Genomic DNA, 26,793 nt, shown 5'->3' on the forward strand with positions numbered 1-26,793 from the left:
TAATCATTATATTTTGATGGCAGCATGAAATTTACTTTTAACAATCCTAATCTTCTCTCGTCCAAATTCATCTTAACACTTCCATAAAATTTTCATACTTATTTTTTTTCAACTACAGCACAAAGCAAAATCTTTAATGGATATCAGTGGCAACTTGGACAAAAGTGTGTAGAGGAAAAGTTAAAACTACAAGCAAACGACTTGAATTTCATTGCCAGTTTCTTTAAATGGCCAAGTTATGCAAAAGTGAAGATGAATTTTAAAAATACAATGACACAAGCAAAAGTGACATATGAAACGTAGCAAAGCTGCTGCAGAAAGGAAATGCAAAAAAATAAAATAAAATAAAACAGGAATTTTCTTTTCAATTACATGGACACTGTCAAAATTAATTACACATTTAAGACCACAAATAGGAAACAAAGACATCCTCAGCTCTTACAGTCCTTTCAGACCGAGTTAAGATCCTGGGAAACTTGGCTCTGCCATCTGCACCAGTAGATCCATTTATTTGGCTCTCCCTTCGCGGCAAACTCAAAAGAACATAAGGGAAAGAAAATGGATAGCAGCAAATTTATGCACACTGACCTACTGAAGAGGAACCTGGAAAGTGGACTTAGGCTTGGAGTCTCAAGTGACCGTGCATGTGGTCGCTTCTTGCCATCTCCTGTGTCAAAGATGGGTTGCTTCTTCGTAAAAATACTGGCGGCCAAATCATGGAGTCCCCTGAAGTAAGATTCCTTTGACCTGCAGAAAAGAATGCCATATATAAACTATAATGCATAAGGGAATGATAATAAAAACATGAAAAAAAATTAGGACCTTCCCAGTCGTTGCAGCAACTTGCTGACAAGAGCTTCACAAGAGCCAGGCATTTGGTACTCCATACCCATCAGTGATTCCAGCACAGCATGGACAGTTGACCCTTCTGACTTACCACCAGTAGCCTATAAGATATAGGAGATTGAGCTGGACAGCCTAGCTGGATTTAGATTCAAGACTATATTGTGCAGCTTTGGTCTTTCAGCTGTACAACATAATTCGTCTGGACAAATGTTATAATGTACAGAACACGGTGGCATGTTCCATTCTGTTCACTACATGATAGTAGTGCCATGTCCCATGTGGATTTGTGCATACTTCAAGTGGCCAGAAATAGTCAAGTTGCTTAATATACCAATTCAATCATGATGAAAATTGAAGACAGATGGGTGTGTATATGACTGAAGGTACATTGTAAACTGTTGATACAGATTACTGATGGAGTGAAAATGAACGGTAACTGGATAGAGAACTAAAAAAAGCAGGCTATCTAAGATTATGAAAAGAGATAGTGCAGTGATGTTGCAGTCAAGATGGTAGATTATACAATGATGCTTGTGGCACATACTATCTTATACTATCACCACTTCCAAACAGACAATAGATGCTTGTCAAGAGTGTAACGTTTCTTTGATTGACTCCAGCTAAGCTTGTAAATGAATTGTTCAAATATCCTTTTGAGATGAGGCATTTGGTTATAAATTATTCTTGAATTACTCTACACCTTTAACATATAAAGGCAACACTAACTTTTGCTTCCCTTATAATGGAACATAAAAGCTTTATAAGGCTGCTGCTGGTAAAACATATGGCCAGTTCTGTTAGAGGCAACCCAAATGGATAAAATTGTTACGGACAACAAACTTACAAGACCTTCAAGGAAATTAAAGTCCTATTATATGAAGTAAGATCACGATGGTTTGGTTTTGAGGGGAGAGAGAGGTAGAAAGGTACGGTAAAATGACAATTATGTTTAATGATTGTAATCCTCAAAGTCCAAGGATGATGAGCTCTAGGCACAAATACAGCATCCCATGGGGCAAGTAGGCAAGAGTATTCACAGTCACAATTTAGATGGGTATATCCAGTTCATAATTGGGAAATATGAATGTACACTAGTTTTTGTTCATCATGGAGAAAATCCTTTCTGGTCAATAATCAGCAAAAATGAAAAGAATGCAACCTTTGCGCCATAAATTTTATCAAATGTACAGATTTAATCCTTTGAAAACTAAAATCGTCATCCTATCCATGAACAAATAAGCTAGGACAGAGGTATGACCATCAAAATTTTGTATTGTTTTTTGACAAGCTCTCAACCTGCATCACATGGGCAGATCCTTCCAGTCTTTAATGCCCTTTTTGGTCCGGGAGTAGTTCTACTGAGTTAAGTGGAATAACTTGGGGCAAAAATGGAGATATAAACTGGAACCAATGTGGTTCCCCTTTTCACTCAAGTAGTTTTATGTGGGTTAGTAGAACAAGCAAGTAAATATTTTTCAGGAAATTCTCTTACCACCCATCCACCAACTTCCTTTTGATTTTAGATCATTTATGGCTATTTCATGGGATAAAAGGAATAAGGCTAGGTTATTCCAGTTTACTTGTGCTATAAGCAGGCCTTAAAAATTTCTTCTTTCCAATTGGTACCCACAGCCATAACCACACTCCATTTAGATATTATGTCAACATAGATTTCAGTGGGTAAGTCAAAGAGCCCAATAAGAAAGGGGATAAATTAAAGACTCCAAGTAGGCAGTATAGCTCTCAAGTCTCCACCATACATTACCCCTCAAAACTGATGCTGGATCTGGCCAGGGCATTTCTAACAAGACAAAGGCTTGCCATGAACTTAAAAGTCCAGTTGCTGGATCAGGCTATCATCTTGATGACTGTAAGCTCATTCAACATAAGACTCCAGAGGCATACTCCTCCAACCCTATAATTGGTGCCTCCAAGTGAAAAGTGAGGTGTTTGTTAGGGTTGGCTATGTACAACTCAACTAAGATTCAAGCTTCTTTTGAGTATGTCTGAACCATTAGGCCCCTCCAGGAAAGTTTAGTTCAGGAGTGTGTCAAATAGGGTCAACTTGAGAAAATATTAACCTGCTACCATCAAAATTCTTGTGAATTGTGTTCAGTGGCGAAGCCTGACATAAAATGTTAAGAGGGCAAAATAATAATTTATTAATAATTTTTTAAATAAAATATTTTATAATAAATAATAAAATAAAGATATATATATATCCAAAAATATTACAAAAATATCAATAAATATTTAATTTTATGTATAAACAAATATAAATAAAAAATATTATCTTATGCCATCTGCAAAATGATTTTGATTGCGTAAAAATCTCAATAATCTCTTCCACATTAAAGGTTGAAGAATAAATAAAGGATTAAAGAATAAATAAACAACTATTCTTTCTTTAAAAAGTTTATTATTTTTCATAAAAAATTAATATATAAATTAATTATATGACTTTTTTCCAAATTGATGGATTTGTAATGTGTGTAAGATTAAAATATTAGGGGGGCCACCATATATATAAATATATAGGGAATAAATATGTCAAAATTTTTTGGGGGGGCAGTGGCCCTCCCTGGTCCCTCTTACGCCCCGCCACTGATTGTGTTGTATAGTAACTGTTGCTTACGGGCAAGGTGTTGTTAAAACAAATTGATGCCAGCAAAGTAGGGGTCCGTAAGGCACGTAGGTTTCTTACTCCTAAAATAAAGGGTTCCTCATTACCCATGCATAACAAGCATACCATACTATAAGGGTACCAAATTTATACACGGTATGAGGGACGTACCGAGTATTGATACACCAAACTGATGCCCATAGTGGGTATATTGACATTGTACCAAAATGGTACCAGTATAAGGTCCGATGCTGAGATTACGAACATTGGTTCAAAGCATTAAAGTAAGATATCAATGAGCAATGACTCTTGTGAGGACCACTACATTCCACTAGAACTCTAGAAGCTCTTTCCTTGCCCAGCCTTGTCCTTGTCAAGCCCTTCTTGAAAAAGCCAATGCAAATTTCTTGCACAAAAGAACCTCATCCAAAATGCTAACTCATTAATTTTTTTTTTTTTTAAAAGAAACCTACTTGTACGGTATTAGCTTAAAGTGAACCATGTTTGCACTTTCATAGAAGCTCTCATGTAATCTTAATCACCTATCTAGAGAATATTCACATCCATATCTCCATTTTTTTCCTTTTAACTGGTCTGCATTCGGTTGTTGATGAGATGGGCTCTAGGAGAAAACTGTTAGACTCATCGAGCATTTCTCCACAGGCTGCTACTGCTCTTTCTAGTTGTCCCAACAATGTCTTCACTCCTTAAGTACTAAGTCCACCATCTAAAATGCTTTAATGATTTAGAATAATCAAAAATATATTATATTCAAATTAAGAACATAATGTGACTTGCATGTAGACATGACACCCAATATAAAATTAAGAATATATTCCTATAGCATCACAAAAGTACTATGAATCTATCAGGTAATCAAAACATAAATCCATATAATTTCTCTAGTATGTTTCTAACTGAGACACTATCTTATCTTTTAAAACCTTGTGACAGGGAAAAACTTCGCCAAAGAAATTGTTGAGTGAAAATTTTGCACATAGTTTCCCATTTTATAATGGAAGACAAAAGATTTCTTTGTAACATATCAAATCTCATGGATCAAGGCATCATATGCCAGTGGTGGTGGCCTAGATCTGGCACGGTACACCTAGCAATAGCACATGCACACTATGCCATGGAGTGCTTGGCATGCACTAGCACAAGTACATGCCCGTGCCTGTGCTGCTTGCTGGCAAGGCACTAGCATGATATGTATCATGCTGTCATGTTTGCTGAATGGCACATTAATTCTATTCATATAACATTTATATGTACAAATTAGTTCTGACAAGCTGGAACTAGTATTTTGCTTAGATTTTAGTTGCTACAGCAATTTATCAGTCGTCCAGTCAAGGTTTTCTGCCAGCATGATAGTGAAACCATAATTGTTGAAATAAAATTGTAGAAAAATAATATATATATATATATATATATATATATATATATATATATATATATATATATATATATATATAGCTTGTTTCTCCTACCTCTTTCAATGAAGGGATGATTAACAATGACATTGCAGGAGAAGCTGCTGCTGCAGAAGCCCAGGTGCTGGCTTGCACATCACTTAATTGACGTGATTTACTATGTAGCTTTGGTACATCAATACTCTCACTACGATCTCTGAGAAAACATATCCAGACAAAATTGAACATTTCCGTCTGTGAATGTTTAGAAGTAATTTAGACATTAATTTGCAACAAAAGCAGTATCTACCTAGAAGATTCAAAGTTACTTGACTGTTCTGCCATCTTAGTTTCAAGTGCATCCTTGTTATGTTTGCCCGGCACAGGTCTTCCCTGAGCATTTCCTCTTCTTAATCCCCTTTGCAATGCAGCTTTTGCCTGAAATTAATCCATGGGAAGATCTCATGCATGAAGCAATGGTATAACAATAAAACAACATTTATATGTGTGGATGCGAGCAGTGGCTGGATATCCATCATCACCTCTGCAAGGTTGGTTGCACTATCTTCACATGAGACACTCGATCCTTTTTCTTGGATTCCAAACCTAGACTTTGAAATTCGGGGGGTCTCAGATTCATCACGGTGGTCATGAAGAACAACAGTGCCACTGGTAGACATATCTTCAAAAGAAGAGTATCTGCCCACAGGCTAATAATAAAGGAAAAAAGGTTGATATCATATGCAATCTCGCTAACAAACCAGAGACATTCATATACTCCATATGTCATCCTCAATTCACAAATAGAGACTTTCACCTTAGTTTCACCTCCATATGCTGCATGCATCTGACTCTCTCCTAGACAATGTACAATAGTGGTTCCTGATCCACTTATTGAAACATAACCCTGGATAAAAAGCACAACTACATGGTTAATATCAGCACATTATTCTGAAGTACAAAGCTTAATTTTCAGGAATAAGAAATCTACATCTTCTAAAGAACTTTCCAGTCTTCTAGGATCCTGTTCACTTTCAGATTCTTTCCACAATATCGTTCCAGTAGTTGATGCATCAAATGCATTTCCTGATGCACGCATCCAAGGATTTTCTCCATCTGCTGTCTTTCTTGTCATATTAGGACTGTAGGAAGCATCAGATCCTTTTTCTCTCATCATAGCAACTAGCGGTGGCTTAATAGCACTGCAGACAGTCCCTGTAGCCTGTGATCCAACCACGCTAACATACCAACTAGCAGTTCTTAGGACCTTCAATGACTAGCAATGTAAGGAGCAAGTGAAAGATGAACTAATAGAAGAGAAGGAAAGTACACCGAATTCTTAAATAGAATACCAGGAATGAGCATTTTCCTCTCTTGCATCCCTCATCACTCTGATGGTGCCTGTTCCTTCATCCCTTGCATCTCTGACCACTCTGACAGTGCCTGTTCCTTCATCTCTCATATCCCTCACCACTCTGATGGTTCTTATTCCGCCCTCATAAACTTGTTGACCACTTCTCTGGGTTTCCATACCTTCCTTTAGATTAAGCTTTGGGCACTCTCTGTTAGCAAATCAGCATTAAAAGATAATAGGTGCAAAACAAGTAGTGTCAAAGTATGTAGAAAATGTCAAGTAAAAAAATGTTACTATTTTAACAGAAAAATAGTGACTAGTAGCTATAAGTAGATGGTTACAGAATGAATAGCGTGGACCTTATTCTCTCCAAGAGCCTTAGACTTTTTCGAGCATTTCTGATAAAACGATGCTTGAGAAGCTCCTTGGCACTAGGTCTCTGAAGTCAAGATATTCAAAACCACATTTAGACATGGAAATATATTATTGAATACGTCAAAATTTAAAAGTGATCATTTATTTCTCTAGCCTATATGTCTTCAGGTAAATTTTGGTATGTTTATGAAGTTGAAGCAGTTGGGCTAGAGAAATCTCAAGTCCCTTCCTAAATCAAAACATATCATGATCAAAAGGCAAAAGGCAAATGTAAAAGCAATAAAAACACTGTAATTCTTACACAGAATCAGTCCAGAGATATTAAAATATGAGAAGCAACTGCAAAGAGAAATGAGGTAATTAGCCTGTTATAAGAAGATAGAACTATGAACCAAAGGGCATCTTCATAATTAAGATTAATAGCTCTCATGTTCCCATGATTCTAACTTACATTTTAAAGAGCGTAGAGGACAGATATTGGTTTGTGCAAGGGATGACAATGGTGTACATGAAACATTATTAAGCATTTCTCATCAATGCCAACCAACAGGATTGAATGGGAAAATAATCACCAGGAGGTTTATTAGATTTTTCCAAATAACATGGATGCGGCTTCATTAAGGACACAACCACTAAGGAACACCAAATATGAGATTAACAACCTTCAGCTTGCCCAAGGTAGGAAGATCAGGTTGATGCAATTAACAATAAGAACCAGCTTATTCACTCCAAATCTTATTGTTGCTGGCAGACTAGGAGGCTCCTTTTTTAAGTCTTCTGTGTTCAAAATGTCAATATCCACTCGAGGCTACTAAAAGTGGAAGCAATTGTGCACCTGCAAGATTGCAAATAACGATGCAGAAGCCAGCATTATCTGCACTTTTCCAGCTGTCAACATTTGGTGCGGAACATCCTGCAGCTGGTTTGGTCCTCTATCTTTTAAGGTAATTAATTTTGGCTTCATGATATCTTCTAGATATAGTTCTGTATCTTGCATTATGCTTCCATTAACTTAGTTTTGAATAGCAGGAACAATAAGGATTATATCAAAATCACAATACCAAGAAAGTAAAGTTTACTTTCCTCAAAAAAAGGTTGCCTAAAAAAAATAGTCCTTCAAGCAAATGAGGGTTTTATAAAAATATTACTGTCATTACCTATGAACTTTCCAATAGTAGTTGCAGTACAAAGCTCTGACACTAAATATTACAGGAATATATGCAAAGGTGAATTTTGCTTGTGGGGTGTGACATAATGGTATAGATTGGAACTTAAACATTTTTATGTTGCATTTACTTTCTTGGTAGCAATTGCAAAACAAATTCATTTCCATCCCTCTCAGGAAAGCGAACAGTTTCAGTTCTTCATTATATGCTCGTGTACTTGTCTACAAGTAAGATGAATTAACCAACAAATTGACCAAAAAGGTTAAGCTGTTGGAGAAGGGGTCAACAATGTATGCCTGGAATAACAACCCCAGCCCAAATGTGTGCCCAGACCACACACATGGAGGGTTAACATAATACATATCAAGATGATAACCAGGTTAATTAGATAAGTAATTGACTTAAAGGGGATTTGAACCCACAAACTCCAAAATCTTAGCTCAGATATTATGTTAATTAGCCACTTGATCCCAAAAGCTTAAGCCGTTAAAGAATGAGCCAACAATTTTGGGCTTAACAAGACACAACTTCCAACCTTTCCAAGGGTCAAATATATGCAACTTCACCACAGAAATTTTTCCAAACCGACCCTTTTTCTTGCACTTCTAGCTAATCAACATAGTCCAACTGAAAATAAATTGCTTCATAACTGCTTATTTTGAGGACGGCACCTACTCAAAAGCACCTTAATAAAGGACATCACTTGTAAGAGGTCCCTCCTTTAATCTCAACAAACTTTCAATGTGAATTAATACCAGTTAAAAAAATGTTTCTAATAAAAGAAACAATGACGAGAATTCATATCCCAATTTTTGCTACATCAAGCAGTCACTTCAGTATGAAGTGCACTAGTGCATGTTGCATAATCTATCTTTTTTAAAAACCAAATCCGATAACATTAGCACAGTGGGACTTGTATATTCTACCATTCCAAATGCTGCTCAACTTACCTGTGATTTACGTATATTAGCAATCTCATATGTTCTGTTTTATTTTCCAATTGGTGTTACTATCTAAGCTTTCATTTATACCCTACTGATTTCAATTGTCAATCTTTACTTTTGTTTCCTTGTTTATCTTCTTTAGTTTTCTACACTCATTACTAGGAAGGATAGATTAAGAGATAAATATATTAGAGAAACTGTAGGAGTTATACAAATTAAGGACAGAGTGATGGAAAATTGATTAAAATGATATGGACATGTATCGCAAAGATCCGATAAGGCTCCTACAAGGAGAGGTACTTTAGTTCGTATGGAAGGTCATAAGAAAGAAGAGGAAGACCTAAACCAACATGGATGGCGGTTGTGAGGAAGGATAATGAAAAACTTGGAATAACCTTAGACTTGGCCTAGATAGAAATATTTGGCAAATGAGGATCCATAAAAGTGACCACAAATAGTAGTGAAAAGGCTGGATGGTTGTGATTACGAGTTTTCTACACTCACTAGCATCCAGATGATTCTGATTAGAAAAAAAAATGCATTCCATGCACCAAATACCAGTTTATTCCCTCACATCAACTAGTTAGAGGTGTTAGAAATAATCCTCAAGCAACCGAGCGATAGTATGAACTAAATGAGTACTAGCTATTGAAGCAAAAATGTCACCACTGATATTAACTGGTACATCTTTAACCCAAAGTACAGATTTTTGAAAAATTGATAGAGAGAACTATCAAACAACCAAAAAGCATGATCCTATATACACCAAAATTTTTGCCTTCTCTAGAAGTCACTTAAATTTGTTAAATATAACCATTGAACCAAAAAAAAAAAAGAAGATAATGATTAAGTTAGAAGAAAAAAAGATTACCTCCATAGGAGTTTTCTTTAAACAGAATGATACAAATTCCTTCATTGGCCGAGAGAAGTGCTCATCAAGCTGCATCAAATCAAGAAAACACATGTTTCAAAATGACAATAACATTAACTTTCCAATTAATATAAAAAAAATACCTTATAGTTTAACTTCATAGCTAACAAAATTTGGAAATCTATATATTGTCCAAGACTCCAAGTAAACCTGGGGAGGATTTTCACGTGGTATCATGAAAAGAACCCTCATTGGATGGATATCCGCCAAAGGAGGTTCACCTTTTGCCATTTCTATCGCAGTTATGCCTAGAGACCATATATCCGCCTGCATCAGAAACAAGATTTGTCTAAGAAAGTCATTTCTGTCTGAAAATAAATCGTGACTAACTAAGAGAGCTTTGTCAGGTACCTTTTCATTGTATCCATCTGAATTCTGAATGACCTCAGGAGCCATCCAAAATGGGGTTCCAACAAATGTCTGAGTAGGCTTCAACTTATTAGTACGCAACACAAGGAGAATAAAATTCATTAAGCTAAGATGCTCTACCATTCCATATAGAATATAGGTGCATCATAACATGCTGAAGGCATGAAAATGCATCACAAAGTTCGCAGAAAACAAAATAATCTTAAATATGCAAAAATAGCAACCAGCACAAACTCCTCCATCCAAATATTAGGATGTCCTTTCTTTTTAGGAAAATATACATGGTAGAAGGTACAATTAGAGAATTTCTAGTTAATAAAGTACTCCTAGAAGAAGACATAAGTGAAGTCCTGCCATCCAAACTTCCGTTAAAAAGAAGAAATAAGAAACTCAAACACCCCTCTTCCCCAACCCGAGATGGAATCAAGAATTATTGAAAAGAAAGTTTATGGCCTAGCAGTTAATAAAGGTATACCTAAAAGAAGACTAAAGTGAATCCTTGCCATCCAAATTTTCACTAAAAAGGAGAAGAAAAACAAAGAAAAAAGAAGACAACTCAAACTTGCTTCTTCCCCAACCCAAGATAGAATGAAGAGAAATTTGAAAGGGCAGATTATGGCCAAGCTAATAAGAAAGAGACATAACCCAAGCAAAGGCTGATCCTTGGAAAAAGAAACTATCCAAAGTGTTAAGATATATTTAGTATATTTTTTTCCATGTATAGTAGAGGTTTTTGTGGCATTATTATTGTATTATTGCTGGCCTATGTTGCCATATGTATTGGCCTATGTTGCCATATGTGTACATTCTACACTATATATTTTGATCAATGAAACCCCTAGACAGCAAACTCTTTTATCCCTCTTTCATGATATCAGAGCAGGAACCCTAACCAGGGATATTGATCCATAGCCACCAACCACCAAAAACTCTCCTTCCTCCCCTCTCTCTCACCTCTCTGCTGCCGTCTGGTTTTTTTTGGTCTTCCCTGATGCTGCTAGCTTTCTCTTGCTGCCGCCACTGGATTTTTCTGCTGCTGCTGGTTTCCTTTTTTTGATCTTCCCTGGTGCTACCCGATTTCTCTTGCTGCTACCGCTGGATTTTCCTACCGCTGCTGGTTTCCCTTTTCTGGTCTTCCCTGGTGCTGCCCGTCTTCCCTTGCTGCTGCCACTGGATTTTCTTGCTGCTGCTTGTTTCCTTTTTTCGATCTTCCCTAGCGCTGCCCAGTTTCCTTTGCTGCAGCCGCTAAATTTTACTGCTGCAGATTGTTTCCTTTTTTTTGGTCTTCCCTGATACTGCTAGTTTTTCCTAGTGCTGCTTGGCTTCTCTTGCTGTGGCCGTTGGATTTTTTCTAGTTTTTCCTTGGTTCGCTTGGCCTTCCCCAATGCCGCTCGGACTCTCTTTGAGCTGCTGTTTTTCCTTCTATTGCCGCTTCTTTTTCTGATCTTCCCTGACACTGCTGACCTTCTCTAGTGCTACTCGACTTCTCTTGAGAAGTGATCCTTATTGGTAACTTTTGATCTCATTTCTTTTTCTTCCGATGGTGCTTTCCTTTGGTGGCAAACATGTCTTCATTTACCGCAACACTATCAATTGTTAACATCAAAACTCTCGTACCATTAGAACTCACAGATTCTACATATTTGGTGTGGAAATAAATTTTTCTAAATGTCTTAAAGAGTTTTGGTGTCACTCCGCATGTGGATGGGACTGGCATTATCCCTCTTCAAACTATTGAAACTATCGATAAGAAGACAATTGTGAATCCAGAGTATTTAATGTGGAAGAAGATAGACACCACCATATTTTTTTGGATTAATGCTACTCTATCTCTTAGCATGATGTAGATGGTTATATCCAATTCACCCAAAACAACCCATGATGCATGAAAAATCATAGAGGCATACTTTCTTGACAAAACCACCTCTACAACCTTTTTTCTGAAATCTAAATTACGAAGCATCAAAAAAGAATCAATGAGCATGAGCAAATATATGCAAAAAATTAAATCCATAAGGGATGCCCTTCAAATGATTGGTGAAGATGAATCCAATCACAATTTGGTCATGACTGTTCTTTTGGGACTACCAGAGGAATATAGAGGATTTGTAAGTGCATTAAACACAGAATGAAACCTACATTTGAACAACTTCGACCTCTTTTACTGCAAAAAGAGACAGAAGTTCAGCACCGTATCGAATTAATGACACCTCCTACTTCTTCCACCACTGAAAGAGAAACCCTTTATGTAAATCGCGGTCAAGGTCATTGTGGTGGACACAAGGGTAATTTTCGCAAAGGTCAACAGCATGGCAAACACAATTCAAATCCTGATCATGGATACAATAGAGTATAAATATATCCTCAGCCCTTTCCTCATCTTAACCAACCTAATTTTTCACGATCTGGCACACAATACCAGATATATGAAAAATTTAATCATTCTGCTATTCAATGTAGGCAACACTTCAATCATGCTTTCACCACAGATGATATTCCTCAAACCTTCGCTGCTATGAACATTCAGGAGCCTGGTGAGGAAGTTTGGTATCTAGATACTGGAGCATCTAATCATATGACTGCTAACTCTGATATTCTCTCTTCCTCTAAACCTTATAATGGGCACGAAAAAATTCTAGTTAGTAATGAAAATTTACTTAATATTACTCAGATTGGTGAAACACGGTTAAGTACTCCTTCCAACTCTTTTGCTCTCAAAAATGTTCTCATTGTTCTTTCTATTAAAAGAAATTTACTTTCTGTTCGTCAATTTTGCCATGATAATAATTATTGTTTTGAATTTTACTCTTTCGATTTTTCTGTAAAGGATCTGAAAATAGGCAAGGAGCTTCTCAGATGCCGTAGTTCGGGAACTTCACCCTATCCAATTTTTTCTAGAGTTGCAAGTATAGGAAATAAGCAACGATCTTTGCATCTAGATTTAGTAGAGATATTTGGCATAGATGGTTAGGTCATCCTAGTCTGACTATTCTTTCTAAATTTTTTAAAGAAAATAAAGTATTTCTGATGGTTATTCTGAACTCAAACTACCTGTTTGCAATACATGCAATATGGAAAAACATGTCAAACATTTTTTTCATGATTCTAAATCAAAATTTGCTTTTCCTTTTCAACTTGTGCATTCTGATGTATGGCAGGCACCTGTGCCCTCTATTTTTGGATATAAATATTATGTTATATTTATAGATGATTACTCTCGTTATTCATGGATTTATCTTTTAAAATTTAAACATGAGGTTTTTGAGAAAGTTTTAAAATTTCAAGCAACAGTTAAAAATATTTATCATCACAACATTAAAATTCTTCAACCTGACGATGGTAAGGAGTATGTGAATGAAAAATTCTCTGCTCTATGTTCACAAACTGGGATTGTTCAGAGATTCTCGTGTCCTCACACACCATAACAAAATGATGTTGTCGAAAGAAAACATAGACATTTATCCAATATTATTCAAAATCTTCTTTTTCAAGCTTGCATGCCTCCTCATTGTTAGGTAGAGGCCCTGCAAACTGCTGTTTTTCTTATAAATCATACACCTTCACTTATTGTTTTGGACGAAAAATCACCTTACAATACTTTGCATGGTTGTGTCCCTTCTGACTTACAACTTGTAAAACTTTTTGGATGCTTGTGTTATCCTGATCTACAAGATATTGCCAAACATAAGCTCTCTCCCCGATCTCTCCCTTGTGTATTCTTGGGACTCTCAGATAAGCATAAAGGGTTTCATTGAGTATATTCAAGCACCAGAAAAATTTTAATTTCCAGACATGTTATCTTTGTTGAAACTATTTTTCTATATCCCTGTCACTCCAAAGTTTCTACATCTTCCGCAACTGGTTCTACTGTTTCATATTTTCACATGTTCCAAAATTTTCTTTCTAATCTTCCTTTACTGCGTGAGAGTCCTACTATTAATGTACTCTCTCATTTCACTTTCACCCATATCTCTACTATTGATGGTCCTAGCACTTCTTGCACCGATCGGTCCATCTTGTTTGTTTCACCAACCTTTGAGTCATTAACTCAATTTACTATCAACTTCAATAATGATGTCATACAGGTTAGAGATGAGAACCATACCACTATTACTGATCAGAAAGAGCTCCGGATCTATACAAGACAAATAACCTCCAGGATAGTTGCACCCACCACTACAACCAATCCTGTTCCTACACCTTCTGAACCTCCCCTTTCCACTTCACCTACTACAGACCCACCAGTTTCACCATCTTCTTCACCTATTGTTCCTCCACCTTCCCGTACCCACTCTATGCTCAGCCGATCCATGACAAAGGATGTGACTACGTCTATCTCCTTCCTCGCTTCTACGAGTTCTTCTCTTCCCACCGAGCCTAACTCATTTGCTGAGACTTTTCAAGATACAAATTGGCATGCAGCTATGATCAAGGAATTTAATGCTTTATTGGCTAACTCTGCTTGCGATCTTGTTCCTCCACATCTATCAATCTCATTAGCTGCAAATGGGTATATAAGCTTAAGCAGAAGGCTGATGGTTCTCTTGAGCATCTCAAGGCTCGGCTTGCAGCTCAGAGTTACAAACAGCAACAGAATATTGATTTTGCAAAAACTTTTTTATCAGTTATCAAACTGATTACTATTCGCATTGTTATTTTTGTTGCTTTCTCCTCTGGGTGGCCGCTTCGGCAACTTGATGTGAAGAATGCCTTTCTTCATGGTGTTCTCTCTAAAGAGGTCTATATGAAACAACCACCTGGCTTTGTAAATCCTTCTCTTCCTCATCATGTCTGCCACCTACGGAAAGCCATCTATGGACTAAAACAAGCACCTCGGATTTGATTTCAGCGCTTTACTTTATTTTTTTTTTAGATTGATTTTATTGGAAGTACCGTAGATCCTTCCATATTCATTTGTCACTTACTCTTCTGGCACTCTCATTCTTCTCCTATATGTCGATGATATCATTGTTACTGGAAGCTCCTCCTCTCTTTTAGAGCCCTTATAGACATTTTACAACGAGAGTTTGCCATGAAGGATTTGGGGCCTCTATATTATTTTTTGGACATTGAAGTCACTCGATCTCCTTTTGGTCTTTTTCTGACTCAACAGAAATACGCGCGCCAACTACTTGAACGTCATGGTTTTCTCACTAGTAAGTCGGTTGCTACTCCTCTCTCCGAGTGCTCGTCTCTCGACTCATGAAGGGCGTCTTCTTGCAGATCCCTTTCTCTATCGTCAAATTATTGGTGCTTTGCAATATCTTATTTTCACATGATCAGACATCTCATATGCTATTAATACAGTTGCTCAATATCTCCATGCACCTCGTGAGATATGTATGCAAGCTGTTAAACGTCTTTTTCGATACATTCGCGGGACACTATCCTACGGCATTTCCATCTTCCACTGTCTGAATCCATCACTCGTTGCCTTTTTTAGATACTGATTGGGCTGGCTGTCCAGATACACGGAGGTCCACTTCAAGGTATTGCATATTTTTTTGTCCTAATTTAATCTCTTGGTCAGCTAAAAAGCAACCTACTATTTCTCACTCCAGTTTTGAAGCAGAGTATCGATCTGTAGCCTACACACTTGCCGAGACCATTTGGATCCGTCTTCTTTATGATCTTGGCGTCCCCTTGTGGGACTCTATTCGCATCTATTGTGATAATCTTAGCACAACATACCTTCCTGCAAATCCCGTTTTACATGTCCGTACAAAACACATTAAACTTGATCATCACTTCTTGCGGGAGAAAGTTTAATCGGATGATTTGGATGTGGTCCATATCTCTTCTAACAAACAACTTATCACATCTTCACAAAACCTTTGACCACTTCTCATTTTTTGCTTTTGCGAACCAATCTTCGTCTCCATGCCAAGGATGCTCAGCTTGCAAGGGGATGTTAAGATATATTTAGTATATTTCTTTCCATACATAGTGGATATTTCTTTTCATGTATAGCGGAGATTTTTGTGGCATTATTGCTGTATTATTGCTCGTCTATGTTGGCCTATGTTGTCATATGGGTACATTCTGTACTTTATATATTTTGATCAATGAAACCCTTAGAGGGCAAGCTCTTTTATCCCTCTTTCACAAAGTTCATTCCGAAGATACAACAATGAGCCTGTCAACCATTGTTACAAAGCTAGAACTGTAAGCTTTTCTTCCTCAAGACCATCAACTATGACTGAAATTTGATTATCCTTGCATAACTCCTGAATAACCGCATACTAATTCATAGCCTTATCACAGCATTCTTACAATTCCAATCTTAGGATACAATGGCATGGGCATTACTGCATTCTTTTTAAGATAGCTGTGTTAATCTCATGAAACACTTCAAATGTGAAATTTATTCCAATAAAATGCTGCAACTCTGCTAATTAGCCAGCCAAATACAGCAGAACCTGCAGGCTGGCTAGACACTGATCACAAGGAGGAGATCCCAAATTTTTTCATATCTTGGCTTCCAACACAGTGGGTTTTGTGATTTGACCTTTTCCCATTTCCTTCCCTTGGACGTGCTGGCTTTTCTTTTTCACCTAGGAAAAACAATAAAAGAGTCTCTCCCCCCATGCACACGTACAAACATACATGCACATTCACACACACACACACACATGCGCATGCATGTCTTTCTCCTAGGAATAAGACATCTTAGCATTTTGTAAGTTGTCAAAATGAGGAGATCTACGTTCATGATGGTAGTCTCACTCTTCAAACAATCAAGAGAAGAGATAGAGGATAATTAAATAATAGGAATCATGGCCCAAACATTGCCCAAAAGGCTAAAGCCTTAAAAAATTGCATCCCTTTATATCTCAGTTCTCCTTGGTAGGTTATCATGTCACACTACCCACATGACCTATATCTAGGGAGGACTAGCAATGTTCCAAACTGTTAGAGAAACACAAAGTATTCAAGATAGCATATACATGCTGTGTGTTGCAGTTTAATTACGTATGCATTTCCAGCATGCAGATTGTACATCATAGCATTTAGACATTGTTGCAACAAATTTACCATTTAGTTCAGTATCATGATCATTTGTGATGGCTCTTTTGATATATACCTAGTTTAATGACCTGCGAGATGATGCATGCCCCCAAAATTGCTCGATATAAGAACCTAGGGTTGTGTTTATCTACCTTATGGCTCCTTTTATGGCAGACTTCTCTGTTGCCCTCTGGTTGACTTGACAAAAAAGTTAGCACTCAACAAGGAAAGTGTCCAGTCGACAGCTAATCAAAAAATTTTGCTCCAATTTTTCTGTGAAGTATTCTCCACTTACAACTGTGCCCAAAGCCGACCAAAGTGGGAAAGGGCTTGAATGATGATGATCTTTGATGATAATGTCACCTGACCATTGACTTTGTATGCAAATTTGTAAATCTGCACTCATTTATAAAGAGAAAGAGGTGAAAGATAATATCATTTGCACGTGTTGGAAAACTTTACCTAAACCTTGTCATATTAATGGGGTAGATAGGAAGCAATCAATTTCTTTGGGGTTAAACGCTCCATGCATAAAGCAAGGTTACTTCTCAAATGACTAGTGAATAGTGCCCAAGGAAGGCATATGAAAAGAATGATCAAGATGTATCTACATCCCCGCCCCACTAGAAAGCTTCTTCGGACTCAATGTTCCAAACAGCAGCTTGTTGGACCCTTTAACGTAGTGTCATGTGTTGACCTCCAAATCCAAAATGTCTTCCTAAATATTGGCCAGTAATGATGCTAATTCTATAACCCATTGCTAACTTCTAATCCATCCATTACAAATTTCTTCATCCATCTTGGAGATATCTTTCAGGATAGGGACCGAAATTTCTTCTTGAATGCTCTATATCTCATCAAACTCTTTACCCTGTTCTTTCCTCGATAATTGACTTACACATGCCATATCTTTCAAAATCACTTAGCAAGAGATTGTAGCTTCCAATTTTTGACATTGTTAACTCAAAATTTCATGAAGATGCATATCACCAAAGGACTTCTAATTTCATGCAACCCAACCAGTGGAAAATTCATCGAATAGGTTCTACCAAGATCTACTGAACCAATACTAGGGCTCGTACTGGCCGACAACCAGTTCGGTATGGTACAGGTCTGCACCATGCCGTTCCGGGATGTACTAAAACAAGAAGAGAGAGGACGAGAGAGAAAAGGAGATAGAAGAAGAGCAAGAGGGGAGGGAGAGGGAAGAAGGACGGGAGGGAGAGAGGAGGGAGGCTTGTCAATGGCTCTCCTCCTGGTGGCTCTTTCAGATCTCCACCATAAGCAGGAGCAAGAAGTGAGTCTAAGAGGGGCAGGTCGCTTATTGTGGCTCCTTAACCCTAACGGAGCAAAAGATAAAGGGAGAGAGAGAGGAGGGGGTGATGCTTGCGAGTGACGATCAGGTCAAAGAGGGGGGAGCGAGCAGCAGAAGGTGGCTTGTTTCCACTTTATTGGTGAGCGACTCTCGAATGCTGGGGAGGAGGCAGTGACTAGACCTAGAAGACTCTCGAACCATCACATGAGAGCCTCAGGAAGTCTGGATTTTATAAATGAGTGGCTAAATCAACTTGAGTGATTGAACCATCCCAGGCCGATGTTGATACGGTCCACTACAAGTCGAACTGCCCAATTCGGGTTGGTTATTTTTCCACCAATAAATAACATATGCTAATCATGCAAAGACTTCCATGCCCATAAGTACAACATTTCAAGGTTAAAAATCTTTGATCTCGGTGAAAATTTATACTCAAGAACCACTCTTTTAACATAGTTAGGTATTCCGTACCGGCCCAAACCGACTGATACACCTCGTACCATACCGTACCGATGGATAACCGGTACAATTCAGGCCGATTTTTCGATAAATAGCCTGAACCAGACCGTACAGATCGGTTCGGTATGGTACGGGCCCGAATCGTGCGGTACGGCTTGATTTTCTCCTCTTTTTTTTGGCCGTTGGATGGATTTTTTTTTATTTTTTTTATTGTCAGTACGATACGGTATGATACCATACCGTACCAGCCGGCAACCGACACGGGGTGCGGTACCGATATTTAAAACCTACTTTTTTTCAATCATAATCTATGTATGTTGGCGATTATTTGCCTTCTTAGCTACTAGTAGTGAATCTGATGTCCTGGGCATCTTAAGGCATTTCATATGATAGCGCACACTCAAACATGTTCTGCCAACAAAATATTATTATATTATTTTCCATTAGTCAAGGTTTCTTTTGTTTGTTTCTGATTTTAAAATTGCTTATATTGTATGTTTATAGTGTTTCTATAGTTCTCCATTGAGCTTTGAGCCCTATGCCGGGAGACTACTATCAAGAACTCAAAATAACCTAAATTAGGCATGCTCTTTCAAGTAAAATTTTACTAAAACTAAGTCAACCTTAGTGAAGAAAGTTTTCTGTCTCAATGTTTGAAATCATGCAATTCCATCACATGATGTGTACAATATCATCAGCTTTTTTCTCTTAAAAAAAAGGAAGAAGAAGAAACGTGTTCACTAATCCATACAGATGAGAATCAAGATATCCTCAGGACCAATAAGATCTATGATGCCATCAACTAAAGCAAGTTAGAAGCAGGAATTAAGTTGGCAGCATGTAAAAGACTGAATTTGGCAGAATGGAATCAGTTGCCTCCAAGGTACAGATTTACACATTTAAGTATCAATAATAACTCATCAACAAGGTAATCAAAGCATGTATCGCCACTAATATATATATATATATATATAACATCTGCCATGGAAGCTTCGTAGGCGTAAAATATGTAAAAAAAAAAAAAAAGAAGAAGATATTACCTTTCTCCTAGATATTGTTTTTGTTAATTGTGCAGAAACACCGAAGTCTGCAACCTACAATATAAAAACCAGCATAAAGGAGCTAACTAGATGCAACAACTGACTGTAAAGTTTTACAGTTTCCTGTCTTTCATATGGATCAAGTACTCTTTAGGCGGTAAAATTTTCAAACCTTGACTTCTCCCTTTTCTGTCAGCAGAATGTTTGCCGCTGCAATAGATCAGATAACAGATTGTGTCAGTATTTGTTGTATTGCTTGAACACAGACAAGATAAGATGTTCACCATAAAAATCAAAAAGGCAAGCACAGCCATTAACATATATTTCAAACATATCTTGGAAATGGACTACTATGCGACAAATAGGGGCAGAGAGTAAGGATAGACCTTTTATATCTCTATGAATTTTTCCTTCACTGTGAAGATACTCAAGTGCATGCAGTAAGTCCCGTAGAATGCATGCAATAGACATTTCATCCAGAGGAGGACCACTTTGAAGCTACAGAGAAAAAGAAAGGGTTATAGATAGATTGCTATATTAACAAAAAAAGGCACCTACCAGTACATTGTTATATTAACAAAGAAGGGGGAAAAGTACCAAAAAAATATTCTCCCTCTGAGAGTTTTCCTAAACAATTTTCTCATACTGAGAAGCAGTTAGAAGAAGATTAACACCTCTTAATTTGGTAGACATAATAATATCAAACTAATCTGGCATCAACCACTAATAGATAATCCTTACATAGATCAAAACTACACTTTCAGCAACAAGTTAGGACCCCAATGTCATATATATGTCTACCATTTCACAAACTAGCTCTGGTTAAGTTTCATCACAGATCTCGCCAGAGGCTCATGCAAATCAGAGATGAAATCCATATGTAATGATATTTCAAATAGCCAGATAAATTTTTGAGACGTATAAAAAGAATCTGGAAAGATGCCAGTAATCTGGGGAGAAATTTATTGGAACAGATGAAGCCAAGCAAACTTGAAAGATTTCCACCGTCATTAGTGTGTTGCAGTAACCATCTTTCATTTAGAAAACTGAGTGCAGTTATAGTAAGAAATGTAAGAAGAAAATCCTGTCAGGCAAGAATGACTGTGATCAGCCCAGGACCGGTAGAGTAACTGCACTGCAAAAATACCATGGCATGTTAGGATTGATACAAGATGATAATCCACATCTCACTTCAGGAATTTGCCAAATATAACTCACAATGATTATCTACCGGATCCTCCCCACTTTGGTCCACATGTAAGATCATAAAATCACTTTGAGCACTTCAACAAGGATATTGTTGACAGTGTTGGTTGTCCCAACACCCATAACCAGGAAAGAGAAACAAAATTTTAATAACACAATATTCAGTATTTGGTTGCAAAAACAACTTCCTACAACTCCAATGGAGCAGATCAGACAAATCAATTCCCCAGTTTGTATAATTCATCAACACCCAGCAGAGGTAGTCTTTCCTCCTAGGGACCTGCATAAAGTTCCTCTAAAATCATCACATATCACTATGATAATCATGCTTCACTAGATACCAACCTACAGATGGTTGCTTATCCCTGCAGAAAACCACCCAATAGTGGAGCTCATCTTCCCATAGAAAACCATATATTATTTCCCATCTAGACTGACTCAATAACTTATGATGCTAACTCAAAGGAGGCACTATATGATTAAGACCAAATGTTGGGAAAAAAACCTCAATATGGAGTTTACAGAAAGCAATATTTAAGAAGCACTGACAAGATGAAATAGTTGTACTATGATTTATTAGCAATAGGCATGGGATCACAGATGTAATTTATTCTCAAAAACAGAAATAAAATAAAAATAGATATAATATAGGTAGCTAAATTAAGGAAACAAAATAAAAATAAAGATAATATAGGTAGCTAAATTAAGAACCATGAAAATTTTGATTAGTGGACAAATTTCAAAAAGCAAAAGGTAAATATAAACCTACAAGGTCAGCAACAGAACCACCAGCCATGTATTCCATTACTATCCACAGTTTGGTTTGATGGAGATAGGAGCCATAGTAGTCAGTAATATATGGAGACCGGCACTGGGACAAAACTGAAATTTCCTGCAAGGGCACAAAGGAGCTATAAGTTAGTAAAATTCTAGTAACTTATAGTGGGATTCATAGCTATGTTGTTATTTTCAAAACTAACCTTTTGAATATCTTCAATATCATCCTCTCTATCATAGATGAAAAAAATACATGGATTAGTATCAGAAAAGATTTTGCATAAGAAAAAGATGGCATTGTTGAACATTAAGTACTGAAGTTTTACACCAAACTGCAGTGCATCAAATGTGACAGAAAGTTATTAGAAATGTAAAGTATCCAACCTCGGTTGATGTCTAGTACCATACTGTATTCATATCCATTACAACAGATAAGAAGTTAGACTCTTTTATGCCAGAGCAGACAAGACTATTTTATGCACCCTTCCTAGGTCAAATAACAACCATCAACACAGTGATCACATTTTTACACCTGAGATAGCATCTTGTATATGTGTTACCATAAATAATGGGATTTCTTGAGCATCCATTAGTTGTCAATTTCACATTCCATGGTTTCCTCATATGATAAAAGGCATTCCAGTGCATGAGGCTCCTACCACTGTGGTGTCTAGGGAGGTTCAAATGTATACAGCCTTACCCCATGTGGGAGAGGCCGTTTCCGTGTTTCAAACCCATAACACCTCTGGGTCATGATGGAGCAACCTTACCATTATGCCAAGCCCCCCTCTTCTACTCATATGAGAAGCTTGTTAGAAGGAAAATGTGTCTCTCTCCAATTTTTTTCTTAAAGTCTCAACATAATCACATTATCTCTTTCTTAGAATCCCAACATGGAAGCCAAGTGGATATTCTTACTAGATAATAGTTACTATGTAAATCTCCCAAATCCCTGTGCAGGTTAGAAAGTAGTCAAATCTACACATTCCCTCTCTCTCCATTATTGTCTTGTATGTATTTTTAAAATAAAAAATTTTCCAACATGCATTGCAGGTTTCAAAATCCAGTTAAGAATTAATATCATCTACCAATGATAGTCATCAGCGATGCTGGTCCCGATCCAAGAAAAGCCATGTTTTAACATTAAGTTTCAAGTGTTAAAAGGATGAAACTAATACTACAAAATTGATCTTAACTTGATCTCCTTTCATGTGACCGTGTTGTGATGAGACACGGGTAAGGGTTAGTTAAGGCATTCTTCATATGCTCTATAATTTAACTCAACTTTAATGAGATCATTACATCCCCTTTCCATCAAAGTCTCACAGCTTCTAGGATTTTTCTCTTCTTCTTGTACAAATTCAGGGTATGGTCGACCTTGAGCTTGAAAAAGAATTACAACTCATGTATATAATTGACATGGTACAGCATAATTAATCAAAACATCCAAGGTTGGTCCTCTGTCTAGCATGGTAATGCAGCTCATGCACCGCATGCCGATTCGCAGCACAAACAGGCAGAAAATTATATATATATATATATATATATATATATATATATATATATATGCAATCCGGTAAAAATATTTGCAATGGGCATACTAAGATATGTTAATTTAATTAATTTCTGAATATCTGTCACATTAATAACTCTATACTAGCATTCAAAATTGTTTGTAAACTTGTTGCATTTAAGTTGTCCCAGATATATGTGCGAGTTGTTTGACAAGCATATTGAGTAAATTATCCTACTAAATAGTATTATACATTAAGTTAAAACATCAACCATACAGGTACGCTTAATTGAAGATAAAGAATATGATAAGACAAATTATTACATGCACTCATTCATTCAGTATGGCACATTGCAGGTACTTCAGAAGTATTTTCGATGCTATGGAAAGCCCATGCTGTCATAGTAGGGCAGAAAGATTTTATGCTGTTTCAAACCCTGATTTCTAGCCTTTAATTTAATGTGGAGCAACAATTTTGCATTTAATGAATCTGATCCATGGATTAGGCCTTCTAATCCTCAAGAAAAGTGAGATAAAAAACATAGGCAAGGATCAAACCACTCGCTGGTAGCAAACAAGCTCATATTGCTACATAACAGCCTACAGAATACGTATCAAAGTGAGACATGCTAGTACCAGCCAATATGTAGTGAAATGTATCAACATGATTTTATAAAGGTACACATTTCTACCTAGCCCATAACTTGCCATAAAATTGTTTTTAAAATCCTAATGTCAGTGTTTCCTGTTATTTACTGGTCCAATATCTGTAAATATCAAGATATCAAGAAAAGTTGATTACAGGAAGCCAAAATTGCAAGGATAAAGGTTATGAATTTATGATAATAAGTGGAATACTTTTATGAAATAATAAACTAAGAGCATAATGGAATAGATCTCTAAACTACGAACTCACGCTTCCTCTAGATCAATAACTTTAATAGCAACCTCTTTGTGTAGCTCCTTGTCAAACCTGCAGCAAAAGAATTTTTTTAGAGAATATTACAGATTCTATCACGAGCCAAGCATGCATTTGTACTTGAGGAATCGACTTTTGAGTGTCTGGAGATCGACTTGCACCTAGAAGTGGTGGTGGAAGTTGAATTATTGGATGGAACTTTAATAAAATATGAGCATAAATCATAATATCTACTAAAGATGAATATCCACCAAAGATGATTAATAATGTACAGCAAAATATGCTCAAAACTTCAATATTTTTAGTGAATATAGATCTTACCTTTTCTAACTAAATAATTTGCTTATCAAATTGAAATAGACAACCACTCTCCTTCTTAGGGAGGCAGGTCCATAATGTTGCACATGCCTGACCCCCTACCCCACACCCCTCCATCCAAAAAAACAAACACTTCAAAGAATAAAGAATAGCTGGATTCTGGATTCTGGCTCCATCTCACTCAGAAAAAGCTTCAAAGGAACATCAAGTCAGTTCCTTATACTTTTCAATCATGCATATATGCATGAAAGAATTCACCCATCCATTGGATGGCTCTAAGTGTATGAGGAAGCTTGGGAATTGTGCTAGTTGGACACTTGTCCTGCTTGAAGAATCTGAGTCAAATATGTATCGGTGAGTTGACGACGGATCAGACACAAATACTTCAGTTATAGCTTTTAACGATTGGTAGAGAGTTGGACTCTTCCAATAATTAGTTTGACCCACCATAATGATGCCAAGAATCAACTTATAAACCTTTTACAGAATGTCAAGGATGTGGGTATTAAAAATAACTTTATGAAATCTCATGTTTTTTTTATATTCTCGAGCTAACTCGGAAATTTGGAGGGAATCTCACGTACATTTAAAGACCTTGACATAATATATTTATTTCTTTACACAAAAGATAAATATGTATAATTTAGTTAAATTTATCCTTTTTTCATTATGTATCTTGTAATTTTCTTTTTCTTTCTCTTGCCAAATCAGATTATTGGATATATATTTTAATCTAATTCTTGCATCCGTGCCCATGCAACACTGCTTGGGAAAGGAAAAGGAAGACTGCAAAACCTTACCAACAGGGGAAAAAACTCAAAGAAAGAAGGAAATCATTGAGATGCAACTCTGTGAATGCAAATAATTAATGAAGCACAGCAAACTACCATTCAAAATTTTCCTAATTTGAATGCAGCTCCATCCCAAACCCACAATTTAACATCAGTAGTTACCAAGTAACCATGTTTGCATCCCTAGAATAAGACTAATCATTTATCAATTACTTTTTTTTTTTTAGGAATTATTAATTGCTTGGGAAAGGAAAAGCAAGACTGCAAAACCTTACCAACAGGGGAAAAACTCCAAGAAAGAAGGAAATCATTGAGATGTAACTCTATGAATCCAAATAATCACTGAAGCACTGCAAACTACCATTCAAAATTTTCCTAATTTGAATGCAGCTCCATCCCAAAACCACTGGATACCAAGTTACCATCTTTGCATCCCTGGAATAATACTAATCATTTCTCAATTACTTTTCTTTTGAGCAATTATTAATTGCTTGGGAAAGGAAGAGCAAGACTGCAAATTGCAAAACCTTACCAATAGGGGTAAAAACTCAAAGAAAGAAATCATTGAGATATTAATAATCAATGAAGCACTGTAAGCTACCATTCAAAATTTTTCTAATTTGAATCCATCTTCATCTAAAACCACAATTTAGTATATACTTAACTTACCGTCTTTGCATCACTAGAATAAGACTAATCATTTCTGAATTACTTTTCTTTTGAGTAATTACTAACAAACAGACCCGACTCCTACCTACCACCATTCTGTTTGCGGTTGTAAAAGAGCACATTATTGGACCAATATATATATATATATAAGCACATTATCTTTCTTTCCTCCCAAAAAAACCCATAATCCGTAAATTTCCAGAAATTCTAATACTGGGAAACAGCACAATAAAAGGTAATCTACGACGAAAAAAAAAAAAGGAAAGAAAGAATCACACTGAAAGTGAGATATTACCCTTTGAAGACGTCGCCGAACGATCCCCTCCCAATGAGCTCCAGATTGCTGAATCGGGCTTCCATAGCTGCGACAATAGCTGACGCCGAATCCAACATGCTGGGACCAGAAGATCGCCCGGGAATAAATATTTCCTCTCTCGGTGCTCCAAACACAAATTCACGACAGCGCGAGCCCACCAAATTCCATCCGGCGATTGCCCGAAAGCCTCGCTACCGGAATCGAACGAGAAAGCGACGGAAAGGTCGCTTCGAGTTAAAGGGAAGGGTGCGATCCGGGATCTATCAAGATCAAGAAAAGGCTCTTGATTCCAGTTCTTGGTAGGTAGTGGGAGGTGATCGAGAGGAGGAAGAAAGGGAGGGAGGATGGGAGTGGATCGAAAGGGAAATGGACGAGGGTTTCACGGAAGAAGCCCTGCGGCCGTCCCTCTCGTCCGGAAGGCGAACGTGTCCGCCTCTCTTTG

The 26,793-nt window shown here is 37.0% G+C and overlaps 1 protein-coding gene across 3 annotated transcripts; it reads right to left on the reverse strand.

Annotated features, from left to right (window-relative positions):
* Nucleotides 1-236: 236 nt before the first annotated feature.
* On the reverse strand, nt 237-26,793 carry LOC105050803 (uncharacterized). Of its 3 annotated transcripts, none has more exons than XM_073252230.1 (20): nt 26,331-26,793; nt 24,255-24,311; nt 22,029-22,056; nt 21,818-21,940; nt 20,229-20,340; nt 20,015-20,052; nt 19,843-19,896; nt 10,003-10,071; nt 9,802-9,918; nt 9,592-9,660; nt 6,595-6,674; nt 6,234-6,443; nt 5,873-6,119; nt 5,699-5,788; nt 5,424-5,591; nt 5,192-5,319; nt 4,960-5,098; nt 823-947; nt 589-747; nt 237-489 (listed from the first exon to the last, which is right to left on the reverse strand). In XM_073252230.1, exons 1-20 carry the CDS (start codon nt 26,426-26,428, stop codon nt 450-452), a joined length of 2,151 nt encoding a protein of 716 aa, XP_073108331.1. In that variant the 5' UTR covers nt 26,429-26,793; the 3' UTR covers nt 237-449. The 3 variants fall into 3 exon arrangements, with proteins under 3 accessions (XP_073108331.1, XP_073108330.1, XP_073108332.1); XM_073252229.1 differs by having other exon boundaries at nt 5,873-6,131; nt 26,331-26,645; XM_073252231.1 differs by lacking the exon at nt 26,331-26,793 and having other exon boundaries at nt 5,873-6,131; nt 21,814-21,940; nt 24,255-24,312.

Source organism: Elaeis guineensis, chromosome 2 (genome assembly GCF_000442705.2).
Source record: "Elaeis guineensis isolate ETL-2024a chromosome 2, EG11, whole genome shotgun sequence".
In the NCBI taxonomy this organism is placed as follows: Eukaryota; Viridiplantae; Streptophyta; class Magnoliopsida; order Arecales; family Arecaceae; genus Elaeis; species Elaeis guineensis.

Excerpts from the sequence above, each read along its gene's own strand:
- LOC105050803 (XM_073252229.1), bottom strand. The coding sequence starts at position 26,428 with ATGTTGGATTCGGCGTCAGCTATTGTCGCAGCTATGGAAGCCCGATTC. Across the intron at positions 22,057-24,254 it reads GTTATTGATCTAGAGGAAGC|AGAGGATGATATTGAAGATA; the intron begins GTGAGTTCGTAG and ends CATCTATGATAG. Across the intron at positions 9,661-9,801 it reads CACGTGAAAATCCTCCCCAG|CTTGATGAGCACTTCTCTCG; the intron begins GTTTACTTGGAG and ends GATTTGATGCAG.